Source organism: Balaenoptera musculus, chromosome 19 (assembly GCF_009873245.2).
Source record: "Balaenoptera musculus isolate JJ_BM4_2016_0621 chromosome 19, mBalMus1.pri.v3, whole genome shotgun sequence".
Taxonomy (NCBI): Eukaryota; Metazoa; Chordata; class Mammalia; order Artiodactyla; family Balaenopteridae; genus Balaenoptera; species Balaenoptera musculus.
In genome coordinates, this window is record NC_045803.1 from 10102510 (window position 1) to 10120840 (window position 18331).

Sequence of the window (18331 nt, forward strand, 5' to 3'; positions counted from 1 at the left end):
AGAGAAGCCACCGCAATGAGAAGCCCGCGCACCACAACGAAGAGTAGCCCTCGCTTGCTGCAACCAGAGAAAGCCCGCACGCAGCAATGAAGACCCAACGCAGCCAAAAATAAATCAAATAAACAAGTTTTTAAAAAGATTTATTGAACTAAAGCTAGGTCTGAAGTAGCAGAGAGACCAAAAAAAGAAAGAAAGTAGGAAGGAAGGTTATGGAGGATAGAGTGAGGAAGTCTGACACATTTAACTGGCGTTCTAGAATCAGAAGAGAGAATGGTGCAATGATAATATTTAAGGACACGATGATTGCAAATTCCAGACTGGTAAAAAGACCGGTATGCCCAGTGAGTCATAGGCAGGATAAATAAAAAGAAATGAATACCTAGACACATGCAGTGAAAGTGTCCAGCTGTGATCTTCAGCAATTGATTTCTCTGAAGCTCAGTTTCTTAATCTGAAAAATGAGAATACTGACAGTTCCTCAGAAGACTGACATGTGAGCTGTTGCATCTAGAATGTTCAACAGTTGTGCTTACCAAAGACACCTCGTGGCCTCTTCACAGTGTGAAGCTGGGGGAGCCTAAGTTTGGGGGACAGATGGGAGCTGGGGGAAACATCACCTTGCCAAGCATCAGCAGCCTCATCTGAAAAATGGGGCTCATGATCCTTACCCTGGATTCAAGTGGAAAATGTGCCCAGGTCCCTTGCCCAGAACCTGGCATGTAGCACACTCAGCAAGATGACCTGCAGGGAGGCAAGGGGCCAAGGACGTCACTGAACACACTGCTTCCCCTAACATGGAGGTGATGGTTTCACCTACTTCTGGGATGGCTGTGAGGCTAAGGGGACCTGCTGCACTTTTAAGTGCTTGGCACCATGCCTGCCACACAAGAAATGAACAAACAGGAACTAACTTTGTGATTTGAGACCCTCCTGCCACCCTGGCTGTTGATATCTGTCAGTTTCCTTTCTGAACTCAACTTCTGCCAATTCCACCTCTAAGAGGCTGTTAGTCCCCACCCCCCAAACCTCACTCTGACTGGCAGCCAATTAAAAGCCTCCGGGGGAGCTACTTTTGACCAACAATCTGTTGGTCCAGCACAGGTGATTTTTGGAAGGGAGGTAGGACATGGGGATAGGAGCACAGCTGTGGGTGAGAATCTGGGCTCTGTTCATAACTGGTTCGTAATTTTCAGCCCTGGCCACCTCGTTTGCAAAATGAGAACCGAAATTGTCCCTCAGCCCGTGAGTTCTCTCGAGTCCTCACCAGCCTTGAGTTGGCTTGCAAGGCTGATGTTCACCTTCACTCTTTAACCCTGCATCCTGGCCTGGCACCCCTGTGGCCTACCAGGTCTCCATCGGAGTCACGAAATCAGCAGGTACAGAGCCCAACACCGGACTTCCTGTCTAGGTGCCCTTTAGGTTTGCTAAGGAGCTGTGAATGAACCAAACTTGTATCCTTAAGGACAGCATGTCCCAAAGTTTGCTGATCATGAGACTTCCTCAGGTGCTTGTTACAGAGTCCCAGCCCCTCCCTGAAGTTCTGATTCAGTAGGTGGGACCTGGGAGTCTGCATTTTATTTATTTATTTTGCCTCACTGCGCGGCTTGTGGGATCTTAGTTCCCTGACCAGGGGTTGAACCCGGGCCCCGGCAGTGAGAGTGCCGAGGCCTAACCACTGGACTGCCAGGGAATTCCCCGCATTTTTAAATAAGCACCCCAGTTGAGTCTGAAAATTAGGGCTGGGAAATAATTTCTTGGGCCATCACTAGAGTTTGCAGTTACACACACCATCTCCCACTCCTGTTATGGCCCACAGCCAAAAGGGAAAGGATGGTTTGGTGTAACTAGTTTACAGTGAGTCTAGATCTGTCTGACCCATTTCTACCATAAGTACACTCAAACTATCAAAACCCAGTGTTTCCCAAAGTATCTTCTCAGGTACCATAGTTCTGTGAGGTGCTTCCCAATAAAGGGGTTCCGTGGTGAAATACTTCGGGGAAATATTGCATTCTCTTTCTTGAAAATTCACATTGCGCAAATGAAGAAACTCATTTAATGTTGTCTCACCCCACTTTGGTCCCCCTTTTCATGCAACACCTACGTATGCTGGTTCTACAGGATATATTTTGCAGAAACACTGGTTTATTGGCCATTGGATCTGGCAGAATCTGGAGTTCCCAAGTATTGGCTTCCATCTCCTCTGTTCCCTGCTTACGAGCACATCTGTGGGCCCCACATGGCACATCCATGTGGGAGTAGGGTTTGGGCTGATGCGGTAGCAAGGCTGCCATTCTGGAGAATGAACTGCCACAAAAAACATAAGCCACAGAGAATTCATTTGGTCAGGCGTATTGCTGGTCCAGATGCCATTTGCTGACTAAAATGGAGAACGGCATTTGGCCCCTGCAGACCTGCAGCCCAAGTGTTTCCCTCAGGGCAGCGGCCAAGCTCTTATCCCTTTGGCTCTCACACCACAGTGGTCTGTCTCTTCCATGCCTTTGAAGAGTGGCAGCTTGAGATAAAGAAAGAGGGTCTTCCAGTCAGAGCACAAGCAGAGCCAAAGGTGTTAAAAAAGGACAAGCCAGCATCACCGCAAGCAGGCCTGGCCTGAGCTCCTCGGCTCCAGGTGCCCTCGTCACGTCTGCTGCTGGTGCTTCTCCCTCAGAGTCCGCCAGGCAGGCTAGAGCCCCAGGTATTCAGCCAGGAACACGGCCAGGATGCGGCTCAGGTTGTGTACCGTGGGTGGGTGCAGGTTGGCCTCAGAGTCATCGGACGTGTGCCAGACAGAGGGGAAGGGTGTGGAGATGAGGTGGAGCACAGGGACCCCTGCAGGACAGAGAGGAGCCTCAGGCTTGTGCGTGGCCCCCAACTGACCCAGGAGCCCAGGCCCCCGTCTGGGAAGCCTTGCCTTGTCCCGCCCCCAGCAGAAGATACTCTGTTGTGGCACTTGAAGAATTCTGAACAAGGATTTTCAGCATGTGAGGGTGCATGTTCGTTTTAAAAATACATCCAGTATATTATTTTCATAACGCAAATTAGAAAAACTCAAAACTTAACGGATTATGGAAAGACAGGAGAAGGGAACGAGGTCTTTGACCTTCCTTGCCGGGTATACATTATTAGGCTCTTTTTCTCTTCTTTACTGATAGTTAACGTTTATGTTCTATTCCAGGCCCGACTCTAAGGCCATAAACACACACAATTTTATCCTCACAATAATCCTGGAAGGTGTACTATAATACCCGTTTTACAGATGTGGACACGGAGGCACAGAGGCAGGCCGAGTGATGTGCCTAAGGTCTCGCCTCTAGTAAAGAGCACAGTCAGAATTTGAATCCAGGCCATGTGTCTCCAGAGTGTGTGCTCCTAACCCTTGCACTGCACTGGGTTCCTGTCCTCAGAGTGTTTCACTCTTTGTTTGTCCAGATTTGGTAAGTATCTGTCCCCCTGCTAGACAGGAGCCAGGTGGATATGGCCCGTCACTGTATCCCTGACAGCTAGCTCAGTATCTGCCTTGGGAAGTATTCAGTGAATGAATCAATAAAGGCATTGTAAGAAACGCATATTTGTTGAATGAGTAAATTATAGAATAAAAATTTAGAAAGCAGTTTTTAGCACTTACTGTATATGCCAAGCACCGTGTAAGAAGGCATTTTATATATCTAATCTCATCTAATCCTCCCAACTCTGAGATTAAGAATACATAACATAAATTTGGTGTAGCCACTATGGAAAACAGTATGAAGGTTCCTCAAAAAATTAAAAATAAAACTGCCATATGAAAAAAAAAAAAAGCATACATACGTATGTGTTTGTATGTATCTATCTCTTCCTTTTCCAGAAGAAACGGGGCCACAGAGAGGCTCAGTAATTTGCCTTAGGTCAACCAACGGTAAGCTGCAGATCCTAGAACCCAGACCTATCCAATTCTAAAACCTATGTTTTGAACCCCTCTACCAGATGTCGTCAACCCTGGCTGTGCATCAGAATCACCTGGGAGTTTTGTAAAAATAATGCAGAGGCCCCAGATTGTGGTTCAGTAGGCCTGAAATGTGACTGGGCATTTTTCGAAGCTCTGGTGATTATGCTGGGTGGCCAAGGGCTTGAGAGGCAAGAACTAGAAGAAACTGCAATCACTGAGACACAACCAGTAATAGCTAACATTTCTTGAACACTCGCTAGTGCCAGGCACTGGTCCAAGGTCTTTACATTCAATCCCCTCAACAACTCTGAGATGGGGGCTGTTATCATCCCCATCCTTACAGATGAGGAAATCAAGGCACAAAGAAGTTAAGCAGTTTGCCACCAGTCCCCTAATCTGGGAAGGGGCCAGGGCCAGGTCTCATCTGTGGCTCCCTGGGACCCCTGCCCACCACGCCTCCCCACAGCAAGTACCTCGGCGGAGGAAGGGGATGTGGTCGTCTTCCACAGAGCCAGGGGGCTCCCCGGGCTGGAAGTACATCACTTCCCAAGGATGAGACTGCAGTAGGTTCAGACGGTGCAGGCGCTTCTCTGGAGGCGGTGGGGATTAGAGAGCAAGGGTCAGCCCCTCAACGGTCAAAGGTTCCCCTGCTCACAAATCAAAGGAGGGCAGGGGGTCTGGGGGTGAAGCCCTGGTCATCCCAACAAGGATGAATGTTAGTTACCCCTTACTGCAGGCCGACTATGTTCCCAGTCTCAATTAATCCCTCTGAGTCTAAGGAGGTAGATACCCCTATTATTACCATCATGCCCATTTTACAGATAGGAAATTGAGGCTCAGAGAGAGGAAGCCACTTGCCCAAGCTCACACAGCTGGTAAGAAAGAGAGCCAGAATTTGAACCCAGGGCTATCTGACCCCAGAGCCCCCGTTTGTAATCACTTCATTTGACTGCTGTGGGGTCTTTTTGTGTTTCTGCCCTAGTGCTTTAGAGAGAGACTAGGGAGGTAGAGGGAAGGCTGGATGACCCCTTAGAGGACAGGTGCCTGGCCTCCCTCCAGCATCCCAGGTGGGTGCCTGCCTCCTTACCGACGCTCCTCAGCCGATGGAACCAGCGGGCCGTGCGAGGAAAGTGACTGTAGAAGGTCGGGTTGGGGGCTCCCAGGAGATCAAGAAGCATAAAGAGATCCTAGGGAGAGAGGCCAGGACTGGAGAGGCCAGGCGGGATGCTGCCAGCCTCGTGTCACCCGCTTCCCACCTCACCGGAACCCAGTGGGGCCTGGTCTTACGATAGCCTGGATCCTGGTGAAGCCGGGGCCGTGGGGTGCAGACTCCATGAGCTGGGCCAGGTGCCGGGAGCCGTAAAGCGAGTCCTTGGGTCCCCACTCCTTCAGTGCCTCTTCACCGTCCAAGAAGAGCAGCTGCAAGGTCACTGGGGCTGCCTGTGAGGGCCAGTGGTCAGGGCCGGCTCAGTGCCAGCCCTCAGCCTCAATGCACACACATTTCCTGCCTGCTTGCACAGCTGACTAGGGCAAACTAAGTCTCCGCACTCGAAGAGCACGGTGGCCAAGAGTACAGACTCGGAGCCAGACTGCCTGCGTTCAAATCCTGGCTGGGCTGCTCAGTAGCCAAGCAGTCGTGGGTAAGTTACTAAGTTCTCAAAGCACCGGCTTCCTTATGTAGAAATGGGGTTAATACCAGTTCTCATCATAGGGTAGGATTCGAACCCAGGTCCTAGGACAGCGCCTGGCACGTAGTAACTAAATAAGGGTTAGCTCTGATTGTAATTGTTATTCCTCAAGTTCATGTAGCAAAAGAGACAGATCCACAAATAAATAATTATACAAATGAAGAAATGCAGTCGGGCAAATGCTTCCAAGAACAACAGCGTCCTGACCTGGCCTAGGGAACATGTCAGGTCTGTTGGAAAGGGATGTTTGCACTGAGGCTGAGTAGGAGCTGGCCTGGCAAAATGGAGCAGAGGGAAGAGTGTTCCCTGGTGAGGAAGCAACATGAATCAGGACTGGGGCCAAAGAAGGGGCCAAAGAGGTTCGAGTAGAGGCCCAAGCGGTCAGCAAGGGCCAGGGAGCTTGGGCTTTGTTACAGGGGCACTGGGGTTTGAGCCATGGAAGGGATCTGAGCAGGGGAGGAGCGTGAGGAGATCTGTGTTTCCGTTCATTCATTCCATACAGTTTAAAAAAATTTTTTTCCCACAGGGTTGATGTTTTTATCTTTTTGTTGTTGTTGTTTTGGCATGTGGGCTCTTAGTTCTCCGACCAGGGATCGAACCCATGCCCCTGCATTGGAAGCGCAGAGTCCTAACCACTGGACCACCAGGGAAGCCCCTCCATACATTTTTATTGACATCCTACTTTATGCCAGGCAATATTCTCAGCCCAGAGGATACAGCAGGAAATAAGCGCAGCCAAGGGCCTGCCTATCTGGAGCTTATTCTATTTGGGGAGACATAAACAAATCAACATAAAGCACCATGAGGCATGGGAGAGTGACAGGGAGCTATTTTAGGGTGGCTGGGAAGGTCTCTTTGAGGAGGTGACATCAAAGTGGACATCTGAATGAAGGGTGGCAGCCAGCCAGGAATATATCTGAGAAAATCACATTCTAGGCAGAGCAAAGAGCAAGTGCAAATGCCTGGGGTGGGAGTGAATTGTGTGGCTTGAGGTACACGGAGGAGGTGGGAGGCTAGAATGGAGTGAGCGAGGGGTGAGAGGTGGGAGGGGAGACCAGAGAGGTGAGAGGGCACACCTCATGGGCTAAGAAAAGGGCTCTGGCTTATTTGTGGAACAAGGTGAGAGCTGTGGGAGGATTTTAGGCAGAGAAGGGACAGGATCTGACATTCAGGAAATGGAAAGACCCTGTGGCTGTGTTGTGGAGTGGAGGAAGACAAGACCAAGCACAGGATGGTGTTGGTATGGACCAAGGTAGAGGCAGTCCCCACCCACCCTACCCCGGCTCCTCACCTGCTCCTTGGCTCTGGCCAGCTCCAGGTCCAGGGCCTGGGCCAGCTCCAGTAGGAGGGCACAAGGCACAGCTGAATCCGTGGCCCCAATAAAGGGGGCTGACCCAGATGGGAAGAGCTTCGAGTCGTAATGGCAGGCAAGGGTGAGGTGACGGGCAGCCCTTGGGTCCAGCGTGGCCACCACGTTGCTGAAGTGCAGTGGCCCCAGGGGTGTCGAGGCTGTGAAGGGGTCCAGTTCTACATGCCAGCCTGCCGTCAGGGTCCGCAGTGTGGCCTCCAGGAACTAGTGGCAAGAGATAGGTGGGAGAGTGGGTGGGGACTGGGGAGAAGGTCGGAAGAAGGGCCATGTGACCTGAACCAGGCTAAGCAGTCGGGTTGACTCATAAATCTCACTTTGGTTTAATCGTTCCCTTGATACACTTCTGCTGAGTACCTACTAAGTGCCAGGCGTGGAGTGACCCTGTCTCTTGATGCCAAGACTAATCACAGCTCACCCTTCCATAGCACTCACTCTGTGCCAAGCCCTTGTTCTAGGAACCCTGTGGAGTGGGGACTGTCATTGGTTCCATTTTGCAGATGAGGAAACTGAGGCACAGAGAAGTTAAGAAACTAGTTCAAGGTTACACTCCAAGTGGCAGATGTGGATTTGAACTCAGGCAGTGTTCAAATGACTCTCAATACTTTCTGGGAGGCAATGTAGTGATGTTACCGCACCGGCTCTGGAGCCAACCCATTTGGGTTGAAACCCTAGGTATATCATTCATTAGCTGTGGGATTTGGGCAAAATGCCTAACTGTTCTGCGCCTCAGTTTCCCCATCTACACAATGAAGATCAGATTGGTGCCCACCTTATCCGGCTGTTGCTGATGCTTAGCATATAGTAAGATTTTGGTGGGGGCAGTAAAGAGGGCAGTGGTCTGGTGGTTAGCAGGATAGGACTCTAGAGTCATATTACGCCCAGCCAGAGCCCTAGCTCTGCCACTTGGGCAGAATACCCATTTCCTTGGTGGGCTGCGGGGTCAGGGGTTGGAGGTGGGGCCCCTTACCTTTCTGACTTGGAGATTGCCGGGGCTGCCGGGGGTCCGCACAACCAGCAGGGGGCGCAGATAATTGTTCCAGAGACGGTGAGGGTCCAGTTGCCCCACCACCCTCCGCACCCCGGCTTCGGGGAGACTTCCGATCGATGGGCCCTTGGGAAGGGGGTGGGGAAGAGAAGAGCAGAGCGTGAAAGCAACCCTCATTCCAACTCTACCCTGGGGGCTGTCGTCCCCTAAGAAGCCGCAGTTCCTCTTCTTAATCGCAGCTTCCAGCATCGGAGGTTTCTAGGATAAATCCTACACTCGGAAAAGTCCCCCCAAGCCCATCCGCCCCAGCCCACCCCAATCTTGATGGGGGAAATCGAGGCCCAGCGAGAGTAAGGGACTCTTCCAAATAAATGACTTTAGGAATAGAACCCAGAACTCCCAGTCTTACTCCTCCAGACCCTTCCTCTTACGGGGTAACCGCTATTACAGAACAAGCCCGAAGCCTCATTCCGTTGGAAAGAGGCATGCGCTCTAAAGACGGAGACGGCGGCACCTGCGGCTAGGGCAATACGATAAAGATAAAGCCACGTCAACCTGAAACCTTGGAGAAGGCGAGGCGGGGAATAAGGGCTCCCGCAGTGCCCGCGTCCCCTCCCGGCCTCACCCGCAGCTCCCGGCCTAGCGGCAGCTCCTCAGTCTTCTGGTACCAGCCGCTCCAAATGGTGTATAACACCGAGGCCACCGCCAGCGCCAGCAGCAGCAGAGGCAACAGCTGCGCCCGAGGTAGCAGGCGGCGCTTGGGCGGTGAGGGTGGCTCCAAAAGGCCGCGTTCCCCGAGCCGTAGCCGGGGCCGCCCGCGGCCCCCGGAACGCATGGCAGCTTTGCCCTGAAACCGGTCTGGGACAGCGGATAGAGTTTAGGCCCAGCCAAGTCCCGCCCCGTGGAATCACCGGACCAATGAGCAACAAGAGCGGCTGCACGATCCCACCCTTCCGCGGGCAGTAAAGCCAATGGGACTTTCGTTCTGAGGACACGCCTCCCTGTCTCCCCGGAGCTTTGGGGGTTGGTTCCCCTGAGGGTTGCACAGCCCAAAAGGGAGCGCGAAAGAGGTAGGCACCGCCTCAGCGGAGAAGGGGAAGCCAATGAGAAGCGTTTGATCGTGGAAAACATTCGACCTGCCGGGCGCAGGTCCACGCCCCTCCCGGATGTAGGCAAAGGATTGGTTACCCCTAGTCAAAAGATCAATAGACACGTAAATGAACGGTCCCCGAAGGATAAGGGGCGGTGTCCATCCCGGAAGCGAGGAGCGGATTGGCTTCGCGGAGGCCGCTCCCCCAAAGGCAGGGCGGGCGGGCATGTGGAAATAGCTTGTCTTTTCCTTCCTTCAACCTGTGCGGTTCTACAACAAAATGGTTTGAATCAACTGGACTGAATGTCAATATTATAACATAGTATGAGTGTGTTTCGTGTTTGGTAATTGCAATCATTGTTGCTTTTGTTGTGGTCATCCATTTACAATGCTTGGTGTCAGTTTATTTATCTCTTGTAAAAATAAAATACAGTGTGTGTGTGTGAGTTGTGGGAAAAAAAAAGGAAACTTTAAAAAAAAAGACAAAAACAAAAAAACAAACAAACAAAAAATGGTTTGAATCAGTCCCGCTTTCTTTTCCTCTCCATTGTCGTGAACATCCCCCCCGTACTGTCCTGAATGGCCTGGAATCACCACGTGAAGCTTTTATCCCACAGCCGCGAAGGGCTGGCAGAAATCGCTATGGCAACCGGCCACGCCCCCATCCGCTGGTTGGGTTTGCGCAGGCGCCCACGGAAATGGGCCTCAGGAAGCGGAAGTCCCGCCTCTGTGTCGCTCTCTCTGAGGAAGGCAGAAGCAACGCGGAGGAAACGGTAGTGACTTGAGAGTGCGGCCACCACCATCGCCAACATGTGAGGCCGGGCTAGGCTTAGGTGGCGGGAGTGGGGTTGAGGGTGTAAATTTGGCCACTTACCGGTGGAAGGGGATGGGCAGAGCGGGGGGCGGAGGCAAACATTTTAGGGGTAAAGTGGCGTAATTTTCTACTGATGCGTTTGAGAACGGACGTGGGGCCTTTGACGGATTCTGACTTCGGGAGGAGGGACAGCTTTATCTGATAACGGGCTGGGCTTTCCCAAATAATGAATCTTACTGAAATGAATTTTAAGGGGAAGCGCTTTTACGAATAAAGAACCTGGAAGAGGGGAGTACGGACTTGTAGGAAAAACGATCTTAGATAAGGGGCTTATACGGATAATTTGAGCTGGAGACGGTTGGCTTTCCAATTTCATTCTCGATTTTTACGGATAACGAGTTACGGGAATGGTTTTCCTTACGTATTCATTCAACAATTATTTATTGAGTGCTCCTATATCAGGCTGCTTTAGACACATAGGCTCTATCAGTGAATTACCCGACTCCCCCAAGGAAGAAAATCCCCTTCTGCATCTTATGGGATGGGAAGAGGCAGGCAGTAAACGTACTGGTAATAAACAGGTAAAGGCAGGCAGTAAACGTACTGGTAATAAACAGGTAAAGTATGTGGTGTGTTAGGTGACCGGGACTATAAATAAAGAAACAGTAGAGCAGGGTGAAACAATGTGGAACGCCACTTTTGAGAGACAGGACACATAAAGGAGGCAACACTTGAGCAAAAACCTGAAGAAAGTGAGAGAGCGAACCACAGAGATATCTGGGGAGGTATCCAGGCAGAGGGAAAAGCAAATGCAGGGACCCAAGAAGAAAGTTCGCCTAATATCTGTTTTTTTATATAAATTTATTTATTTTTGGCTGCGTTGGGTCTTCGTTGCTGCGCGGAGGCTTTTCTCTAGTTATGGCGAGCGAGGGCTACTCTTCGTTGTGGTGCGCGGGCTTCTCACTGCGGTGGCTTCTCTTGTTGCAGAGCACGGGCTCCAGGCGCGCGGGCTCAGTAGTTGTGGCGCACGGGCTTAGTTCCGCAGCATGTGGGATCTTCCCAGACCAGGGCTCGAACCCGTGTCCCCTGCATTGGCAGGCGATTCTTAACCACTGCGCCACCAGGGAAGCCCATGAGAGGGTTTTGAAGAGTGAGATGATATATGGCTTGAGTCTTGGCACCATCCCCGAGACTGCTCTGTGGAGAGCAAACTGTTGGGGAGCGTGGGTGGAGGCAGGGAGACCAGTAGGAGAGAGATGATGGAGGTTTAAGCCATGGTAAGAAATGGACAGATTCCGATATATTTTAGCGGCAGATGACAGAATTTGCTGAGAGATTGAATGTAGGATGTGAGAGAAGGAAAGAAGAGTCAAGTTGACATTAAGAGTTTTTGCTCAAAGAACTAGAAGGATGGAGTTGCCATTGATGGAGATGAGGAAGGCTGTGGATAGTGTAGTATAAGTTGGGGGTATTGGGGGATCTGGAGTTCAGCCTAGGACGTGAAGGGTGGAAACGTCTATTAGGCATCCAAGTGGTGATGCCGAGAGAGGACCGAGCAGGAGGGTGGGTGTGTGAGGGAGACACCGAGCCAGAGGCCATGACCACCCAGGCTCCGGCTCTGGGCCCTCTCACCTATGGGTTCCATACTTGCCCACTTAGGAGCCTCCTCAACAAGCCCAAGAGTGAGATGACCCCGGAGGAGCTGCAGAAGCGGGAGGAGGAGGAGTTTAACACAGGGCCACTCTCCGTGCTCACCCAGTCGGTCAAGAACAACACCCAAGTGCTCATCAACTGCCGCAACAACAAGAAGCTCCTGGGCCGTGTGAAGGCCTTCGACAGGTAAACGCCTGGGTCTGGGGAGGTGTTCTTTCCAGGCCTGGAGAAGCAGTCTCAGCTCCAGTCCGAAGCCCAGGGCAGAAGCATCTCAGGACCTCAAGATGTGGTGATCCATCATTGTTCCTCCAGCTGTGAAGCACAGTGGTTATGGTCATGTACTTGGGAGCCAGTCTTCCTGGATTCATGTCCCAGCTCTGCCTCTTAACAGCCATGTGACCTTTGGCAAGTGACTTTATCTCGTCCGTACAGTGGCAGTAATCATGGTGGTTGCAAAGATTCAATCACTTAATATATGTGAAGCGTAGTAAGTCATTAGAAGTCGAGCATCCGGCACACAGAGCTCTTAATCAGTTTTTTTGCAGTTATTGCATAATGAGAGCGTCCACCTGGGTCAGGTACTGTTTTAGGCTCCAGAGATACAGCAATGATGGAAATAAACATGGTTCCTATACTCAGGGAGCTTATGCTGTAGGCAGGGAAGCCGACAGCAAACACATAAATAATGTCATAAAGACAAGTGATGATAAATTCTATGCAGAAAAGTAAAGCCAGGTAAGAGTTTGAAGTACCGGGAAGGGGGTGCTGTCTTAGGTAGATAATATGGGAGGCCTCAAAGGAAGAGGCAATAGTGGACAGATATGAATAAAATGAAGGTGCAAGCTAGGGTCTGAGTGTTGCAGCCATAGGGAGCAGCAAATGATTTTTCCTCTCTGGGACTCAGTGTCCTTATCTGTGAAGTATGCATCATAATAATACCCCTCAGAACAGTTGTGAGGCTTAAATGATATTATGTATGAAGAGCACTTGGCTCAGTACCTAACACATAATAAATGCTCAGTAAACATATGACCTGCAGCCTTTAGTTAGCATTTGGGAAGTGCTTTCCTCACAGTGGTGTGATGAAACTTACTTCTGGAATGCTTTTGCCACTAGCTTTTATGTGACCATGAACAAGTCTTTCACTCAGCCTTAGTTTCCCCTTGAGTAAAATGAGAATGAGAACAACAGGAAGCGCCAGGTACAGGAGGCAGATAGGTCTGGATTCGAACACAGGCTCTGCCACTTCCAGACTCCGTGACCTTGGGTGAGTCACTTCATCCCACTGTGCTCAGTTTCCTGCTCTAGAAGCTGGAGAGAACTAGTAAACCAGTGTTTACCTCCTGGGGGTGAGATGCAGGGAGGATTGATGGGTTAATGCTTAGAAAGTGCTTAAAGGGGCCTGGTGAGTGCCTATATGGTAAGTGCTCAATAGGTGGTGGATATATATATAGATATATATATATATAGATATATATAGATATATATAGATATATAGATATATAGATATATATAAATAATTTTTTTCAGTTGACTCTTTCCTTTTCCCCTAGCTTCCTCCTCTGCCCCCATATCATCCTCTCATCCCTCTCCCCACCCAGCCTACCACCCTAGTATGTGTCCTGCCATGTTTGATTCACCCAGAGACTCCTTTGTGGTGGTAGTTAACAGCTTTATTGAGGCATAATTGATTTGTCATAATATCGTAAAATTGTTTTTAAGATAGAATCTTCCGTGCGCTCTGTTGCATCTTGTTTTTTCACACAAATCAGTGGTCTGGGGACATCACTGCAAGTTAGCTAAGGCATTCTTAACCACTTTATTTGCTTAATTATGTTACTTTCTTGAGTGGGCGATGGATGCAAAATTTGAAAAATACAAAAGGCACCCAATGAAGAGCAAGTCTTTCCTCTCCGTGCCCCAGTTGCCCTCCCCAGGGACCCCATCATGGCTAATTTCTCAGGTCTCCTCCAGGAGGATTACTTGCACAGAACATCATACATGTAGATACAGGAGGGTACTTTTTATCTATTTTTAAGTCACTACTAATGGCATGTCACGCCGTTTTAGACCTTAGTTTTTTCACTTAACAATATACCTTGGAAATGTTCCCATATTGGTATGCTACTTCCTTTTTTTAACTTATTTTCTCTGAATTGGTAATATATTCACATGATTTCCAAAACAGTAATAACAGTCCAATGAAAAGTTTCCATCTGGTTTGTCTCCAGTCTACCTAGGTCGCCCCACTGCCACCAGTCCTTAGGTGCATTTCAGGGATTCAGTATTGCACAGCCAGGTGGTGGGATGTATGTTTTTCCTACGGAAGATTGCTTTCCATGCATGCTGTTCCCTCCCTTGCCTTTTTCACTCAGCAGTGTCTCCTGGAGGCTACTGCATAGCAAGGCACAGAGCTTCCTCACGTGCTCCTCACGGGCTTCCTCGTCTTTCTTTTTGTTTTATAAATTTATTTATTTTATTTATTTATTATTTTTGGCTGCCTTGGGTCTTCGTTGCTACTTTACGTTGCGCTGCATGGGCTTCTCACTGCAGTGCCTTCTCTTGTTGCGGAGCATGGGCTCTAGGCACACAGGCTTCAGTAGTTGTGACTCGCTGGCTCAGTAGTTGTGGAGCCCAGGCTTATTTGCTCCGCGGCATGTGGGATCTTCCCGGACCATGGCTCGAACCCGTGTCCCCTGCATTGGCAGGTGGATTCTTAACCACTGCGCCACCAGGGAAGCCCCCTCGTCTTTCTTATGCTTGGTAATATTTCCCTGTATCCTCCTATCCCTTTACCTTGCTTTAATTTTTCTTCATAGCACTTGCTACCACCTGACAGTATATTACAGGTGTCTTTGTTTACTTGTTTAGTGTTCTTCTCCCCTCACTAGACTGCAGACCCCATGAGGGTAGGGATATTATCCCTTTTATTCATTGCTGTATTCATCGCAAGCGTTTGTTGACTGAGCTAATCCGTACTGTCGTCACACGTGCCCCCCCAGCACCCTGAGGACAGGGGCAAAAAGCAGGACTGGAGTGGAGGCGTCACGTATCGGCCTCAGGCCCCAGGGACCTCGGGTTCTCCAGAGAGAGGCTATACCTTGCTTCTGCCACCAGAAGTACTCGGAATTAAAAAGCACAAGCAGCACCATTTCATTTGCCTTTATCCTGTGCCAGGCCCTGTTCTAAGTACTTAACAAGAATACTGTATTGATTCATTTAATCTTCACAACAGCCCTAGGAGGTAGGTACCATGAATGTCTCCATTATAGAGAGGAGGAAACTGAGGCACAGAGGGGTGAAGTCCTTTGCCCAAGCTTCAAGCTGAGGACTTGCAGAGGTGGCCTTGGAGCCCCGGCCATCCTGGTCCCGGGCCTGCGCCTTCCCCCACGCCACGCTGATGGAGGAAGAGGCAGTACTGCACAGAGTGGGGGGGTCAGGAGGCTCCCTCTCATTCCTGATGCCTCCCTCTGCCCACCAGGCACTGCAACATGGTGCTGGAGAACGTGAAGGAGATGTGGACCGAAGTCCCCAAGAGCGGCAAGGGCAAGAAGAAGTCCAAGCCAGTCAACAAGGACCGCTACATCTCAAAAATGTTCCTGCGCGGGGACTCGGTCATTGTGGTCCTGCGGAACCCGCTCATTGCCGGCAAGTAGGGGCCTCCTCCCCGCCGTCAGAACTTGCCCCCTCGTTTTGCGAAGACCTGCCCTTTGTGCTGGGAACAATAAAGTTGTGTGTTTTTTCTAGTGGCCTCTGTCTGTTCACAGGGCCTAGAGAGTGGGGCAGACCCAGGAGGGGGGCAGCCGGGCATGGGGCCAAGCACGGGGATTGGGACCTCCCTGAGCAGGTGAAGAGACCTGGTCTCTGCCCCTTCCAGGCCTGACTCTCCCCTTCTGTGAAGTGAATTGGTTGGGCAGAGGGAGCTTTTGCTGCCTTTTGTGTTTTAATTTGTTCTAGCATCTCGTCCCTTTCTCTTTCTCTTCCTTTTCCCCACCTCTCAGTAAGTCAGTCTCACTCAAAATTTCTTTCAGTCTTTATTTTTTTTTCCATTTGTTCAGTCAGACAATCCCCCAAGTGCCTCCTCTGTGCCCAGCCCTGTGTTGCAATGCTGGGGACACAGCAGTGCCCAGAAGAGCCCCCAACCTGCCCTCACTGACAGGAGGAGGAGCTGCAGTTAAAGCAGTTAGTACTCGATACCAACAGCACTTGTAGCTGACGCCTGACCTGTGAGGTTGCCAGGCCCTACGCTCCGCGCTGTTCAGACTTCCTAACAACTCTGAGCAGGCACTGCGATTTATTACTTCCAATTCCGGAGGCGGGGACTGCGGCACAAAGAGGTGATGGCGCCTCCCCAGGGGTATCCAGCCAGGAAGTGGTGATGCGGTGATTCAAACCCACCCTGCTCCTGAGCCTGTGGCTTAACCCCTGAACTCTGCTGCCCTCAAATCACAGCTTAATTACCCTTGAGAGAAATTCTCTGACAAATGTAGGGAGATAGAGTTGGGAAAGGGGGACCTTACTTATTGTGGGTGGATTAAGGAAAATCCCTGTCTTGCTCTGACGCACACACATCATGCTGCTCCGCCCCCCCCGCCCCCCAGCTCTCTCTGTGTTCTGCCTCTGCATCTCTATCTGTGTTCTCCAGATAGGGCCAAGTGCCAGGCTGGTGCAGTTCGCAAGTCTGAGGTCAGGGTCGAATGAGTTGTCTGACACACTGAGCTGTGGAAGGTGCAGCCATGATCCCATTAGTGACAGAGCTGCAGACCCTGCAGCAGGAGAAGGCCTGACACATGCAGGGCAATGGCTGTGAGGTTATAAAGGCTCATGTTTACTGAGTGGTTCACATCTAATTTGAACAACCATCTGGGGGGTAGATGCTAGAGGCACCCATCTAATTTACAGATGAGACAGCCGAGGCCCAGAGGAGGTAAGCGACTTGCCCAGGATTGCTCAGGAAACAATGGAGCCAAGTTCAAACCCAGGGAGCCAGGCCCTCATGACTGTCGGGGAGCAGGATGGAGCCATAACAGTGTGGGGAACGATGCTGCCGCAGGAAACTTACCCCCAGGATTTGGTGCTTGTGCAGGAGCTGGGACAGCACAAGCCCTGGGGTCACAGTTTGAATCCCTGCCCCACATCCCTCCTGTTCTCCCCGGGAAATAGGAGTTCCTTTTCCTGCCTTGCAGGCTGGCAGCAAAGATTCTAGCCTAGGACACCCCTGCCTGGCATCAATCTGAATTTCCTCATCTCTTTACCCAACCCACTGCCCAAATGGTCTCTAATCCCCTCTTCCGTTACGGTGAGTGCGAGTGAAAACAGAGGTTGCAGGAAAAGCACAAGGCAAACTGGCCAAGTGTGCTCCATGCACCAGGCAGTATCCTAAGAGTAACTCATTGGAATCTCAGGCAACCCTAGGATGTTGGTACCATCATTATTCCCATTTTCAAGAAGTGAATCTGAGGCACAGAGAGGTTAGGAATTTTCCCCAAGTCACACAGCTAATCAGTAGCCAAAAACTAAGGTTTGAACTAGGCTGGTTCCTGCAGCTTTATTATTCCTACACTACCTTTCTAGAGAAGCAGCTCTCAGAAAATGTTTGGCACACACACAATTTTTAATCGTACACATTATAAATAGTTTAAATAACAGGAGATCACATGAACGTTCCCAGCTGGGAACGTTCTCTTAGGCGTGGAGGACGGTGGCAGCATGGTGTCCATGATCTCTTGGCAACACGTGGCTGAAGTTGAGCAGTACTGCTCTCCAGAGGGTGCAAGTCCACCACCGGCATCCGGCCACACAGCCCGCCTCTGTCATTTCCCTTATGGCCTGGCCAAGAAGATTTTCCCGCCCCCACCCCATCCCCACAAAAAACAACTTTCTCATGCTTTATTTACAAGGGCCCAGCCCTAGAGCCCCCACCTTCCCAGAACCCACAAGAGGGGCCCAGCAGGACGACATGCTTGAAAGGACTCTGAGTTCAGCGACTATGGGCCGTATCTGTCCAGGGAGCTGGGGACCCCAAGGAAAAGAATCGACAACACCCAGGTACTAACTGAATCTAAGTGTGTGTCTATGTGGGGGAGGGATTTAGGAGTGAGGGTCTTGCATGTGTACAGGTGGTCCAGCCACAGTGAGACTACTGGCTTTCCTTCTAATTCTAGTTCCCAGGAGCCACCAAGAAGGGTATGCATGTGTGTCCACACTCTCCAGCTAGCAGTGGTCTTGGCCTCCCTGGATGTAGGTTTCAGCTCTGACACCTGCCCTGAATTGCCCATGTTGATATCTACACACAGAATCCTCCTCTCTCGACCCCAGTGCCACTCAACATTTCTATCTCTAACTCTGACGTCTCCTGTGAGCTCCAGACCCTTATTCCCAGCTTAACATGTCCAAAGAGCACTCTTGGTTCTCCCCACCCTGAACCCCATCTCCCTCTTTCCTCTCTCCAGCCCAAAACGAGAAGTCTTCCCTGGCTTCTCTCCTTCCTCGGCAAATCCTCTCAGTTCTACTTTTAAAATAGCTCTGGAATCTAACTTTCACACCCTATGTGGCCACCACCCTGGTCCAGCCAACATCACCTCCCACCTGCATCAGCCTCCTCCCTGGGCTCCCAGCTGCCACCCTTGCCCCTGATAATCTGTTGCCCCAGAGGGCAGACAGAGAGATCTGTTTAAAAAACTTAGCCCACTCCATTAGGAGCCGCTCCAAAGAATCTTCAGTGCACCTGAAATAAAATTCCCACTCTTCTGCCCCCGCCCACTTCTCTCTCCATCTGTTGGCTCTGATTCGTCCCACTCCAGACACGCA

At 50.7% G+C, this 18331-nt stretch overlaps 3 protein-coding genes across 3 annotated transcripts in view; 2 read left to right on the top strand and 1 right to left on the bottom strand.

Annotated features, from left to right (window-relative positions):
* Positions 1 to 124: 124 nt before the first annotated feature.
* On the bottom strand, positions 125 to 8836 carry QPCTL (glutaminyl-peptide cyclotransferase like). Its single transcript, XM_036833208.1, has 7 exons — positions 8590 to 8836; positions 7947 to 8090; positions 6902 to 7183; positions 5210 to 5362; positions 5010 to 5109; positions 4396 to 4512; positions 125 to 2826 (listed from the first exon to the last, which is right to left on the bottom strand). The coding sequence occupies exons 1-7, from the start codon at positions 8797 to 8799 to the stop codon at positions 2681 to 2683; spliced, it is 1152 nt and encodes a 383-aa protein (XP_036689103.1). The 5' UTR covers positions 8800 to 8836; the 3' UTR covers positions 125 to 2680.
* Positions 8837 to 9730: 894 nt separating this feature from the next.
* Positions 9731 to 15270, top strand: SNRPD2 (small nuclear ribonucleoprotein D2 polypeptide). The gene is made up of 3 exons (XM_036833209.1): positions 9731 to 9866; positions 11528 to 11707; positions 15003 to 15270. Coding segments are annotated over exons 1-3 (357 nt in total). The 5' UTR covers positions 9731 to 9864; the 3' UTR covers positions 15178 to 15270.
* A 1851-nt stretch (positions 15271 to 17121) lies between these two features.
* Positions 17122 to 18331, top strand: part of EML2 (EMAP like 2) — a 42480-nt gene continuing 41270 nt past the window's right edge. Inside the window, exon 1 of the mRNA XM_036834149.1 lies at positions 17122 to 17569. The gene's annotated coding sequence lies outside the window, so the exon portion shown is untranslated. The remainder of the gene's footprint in view (positions 17570 to 18331) is intronic.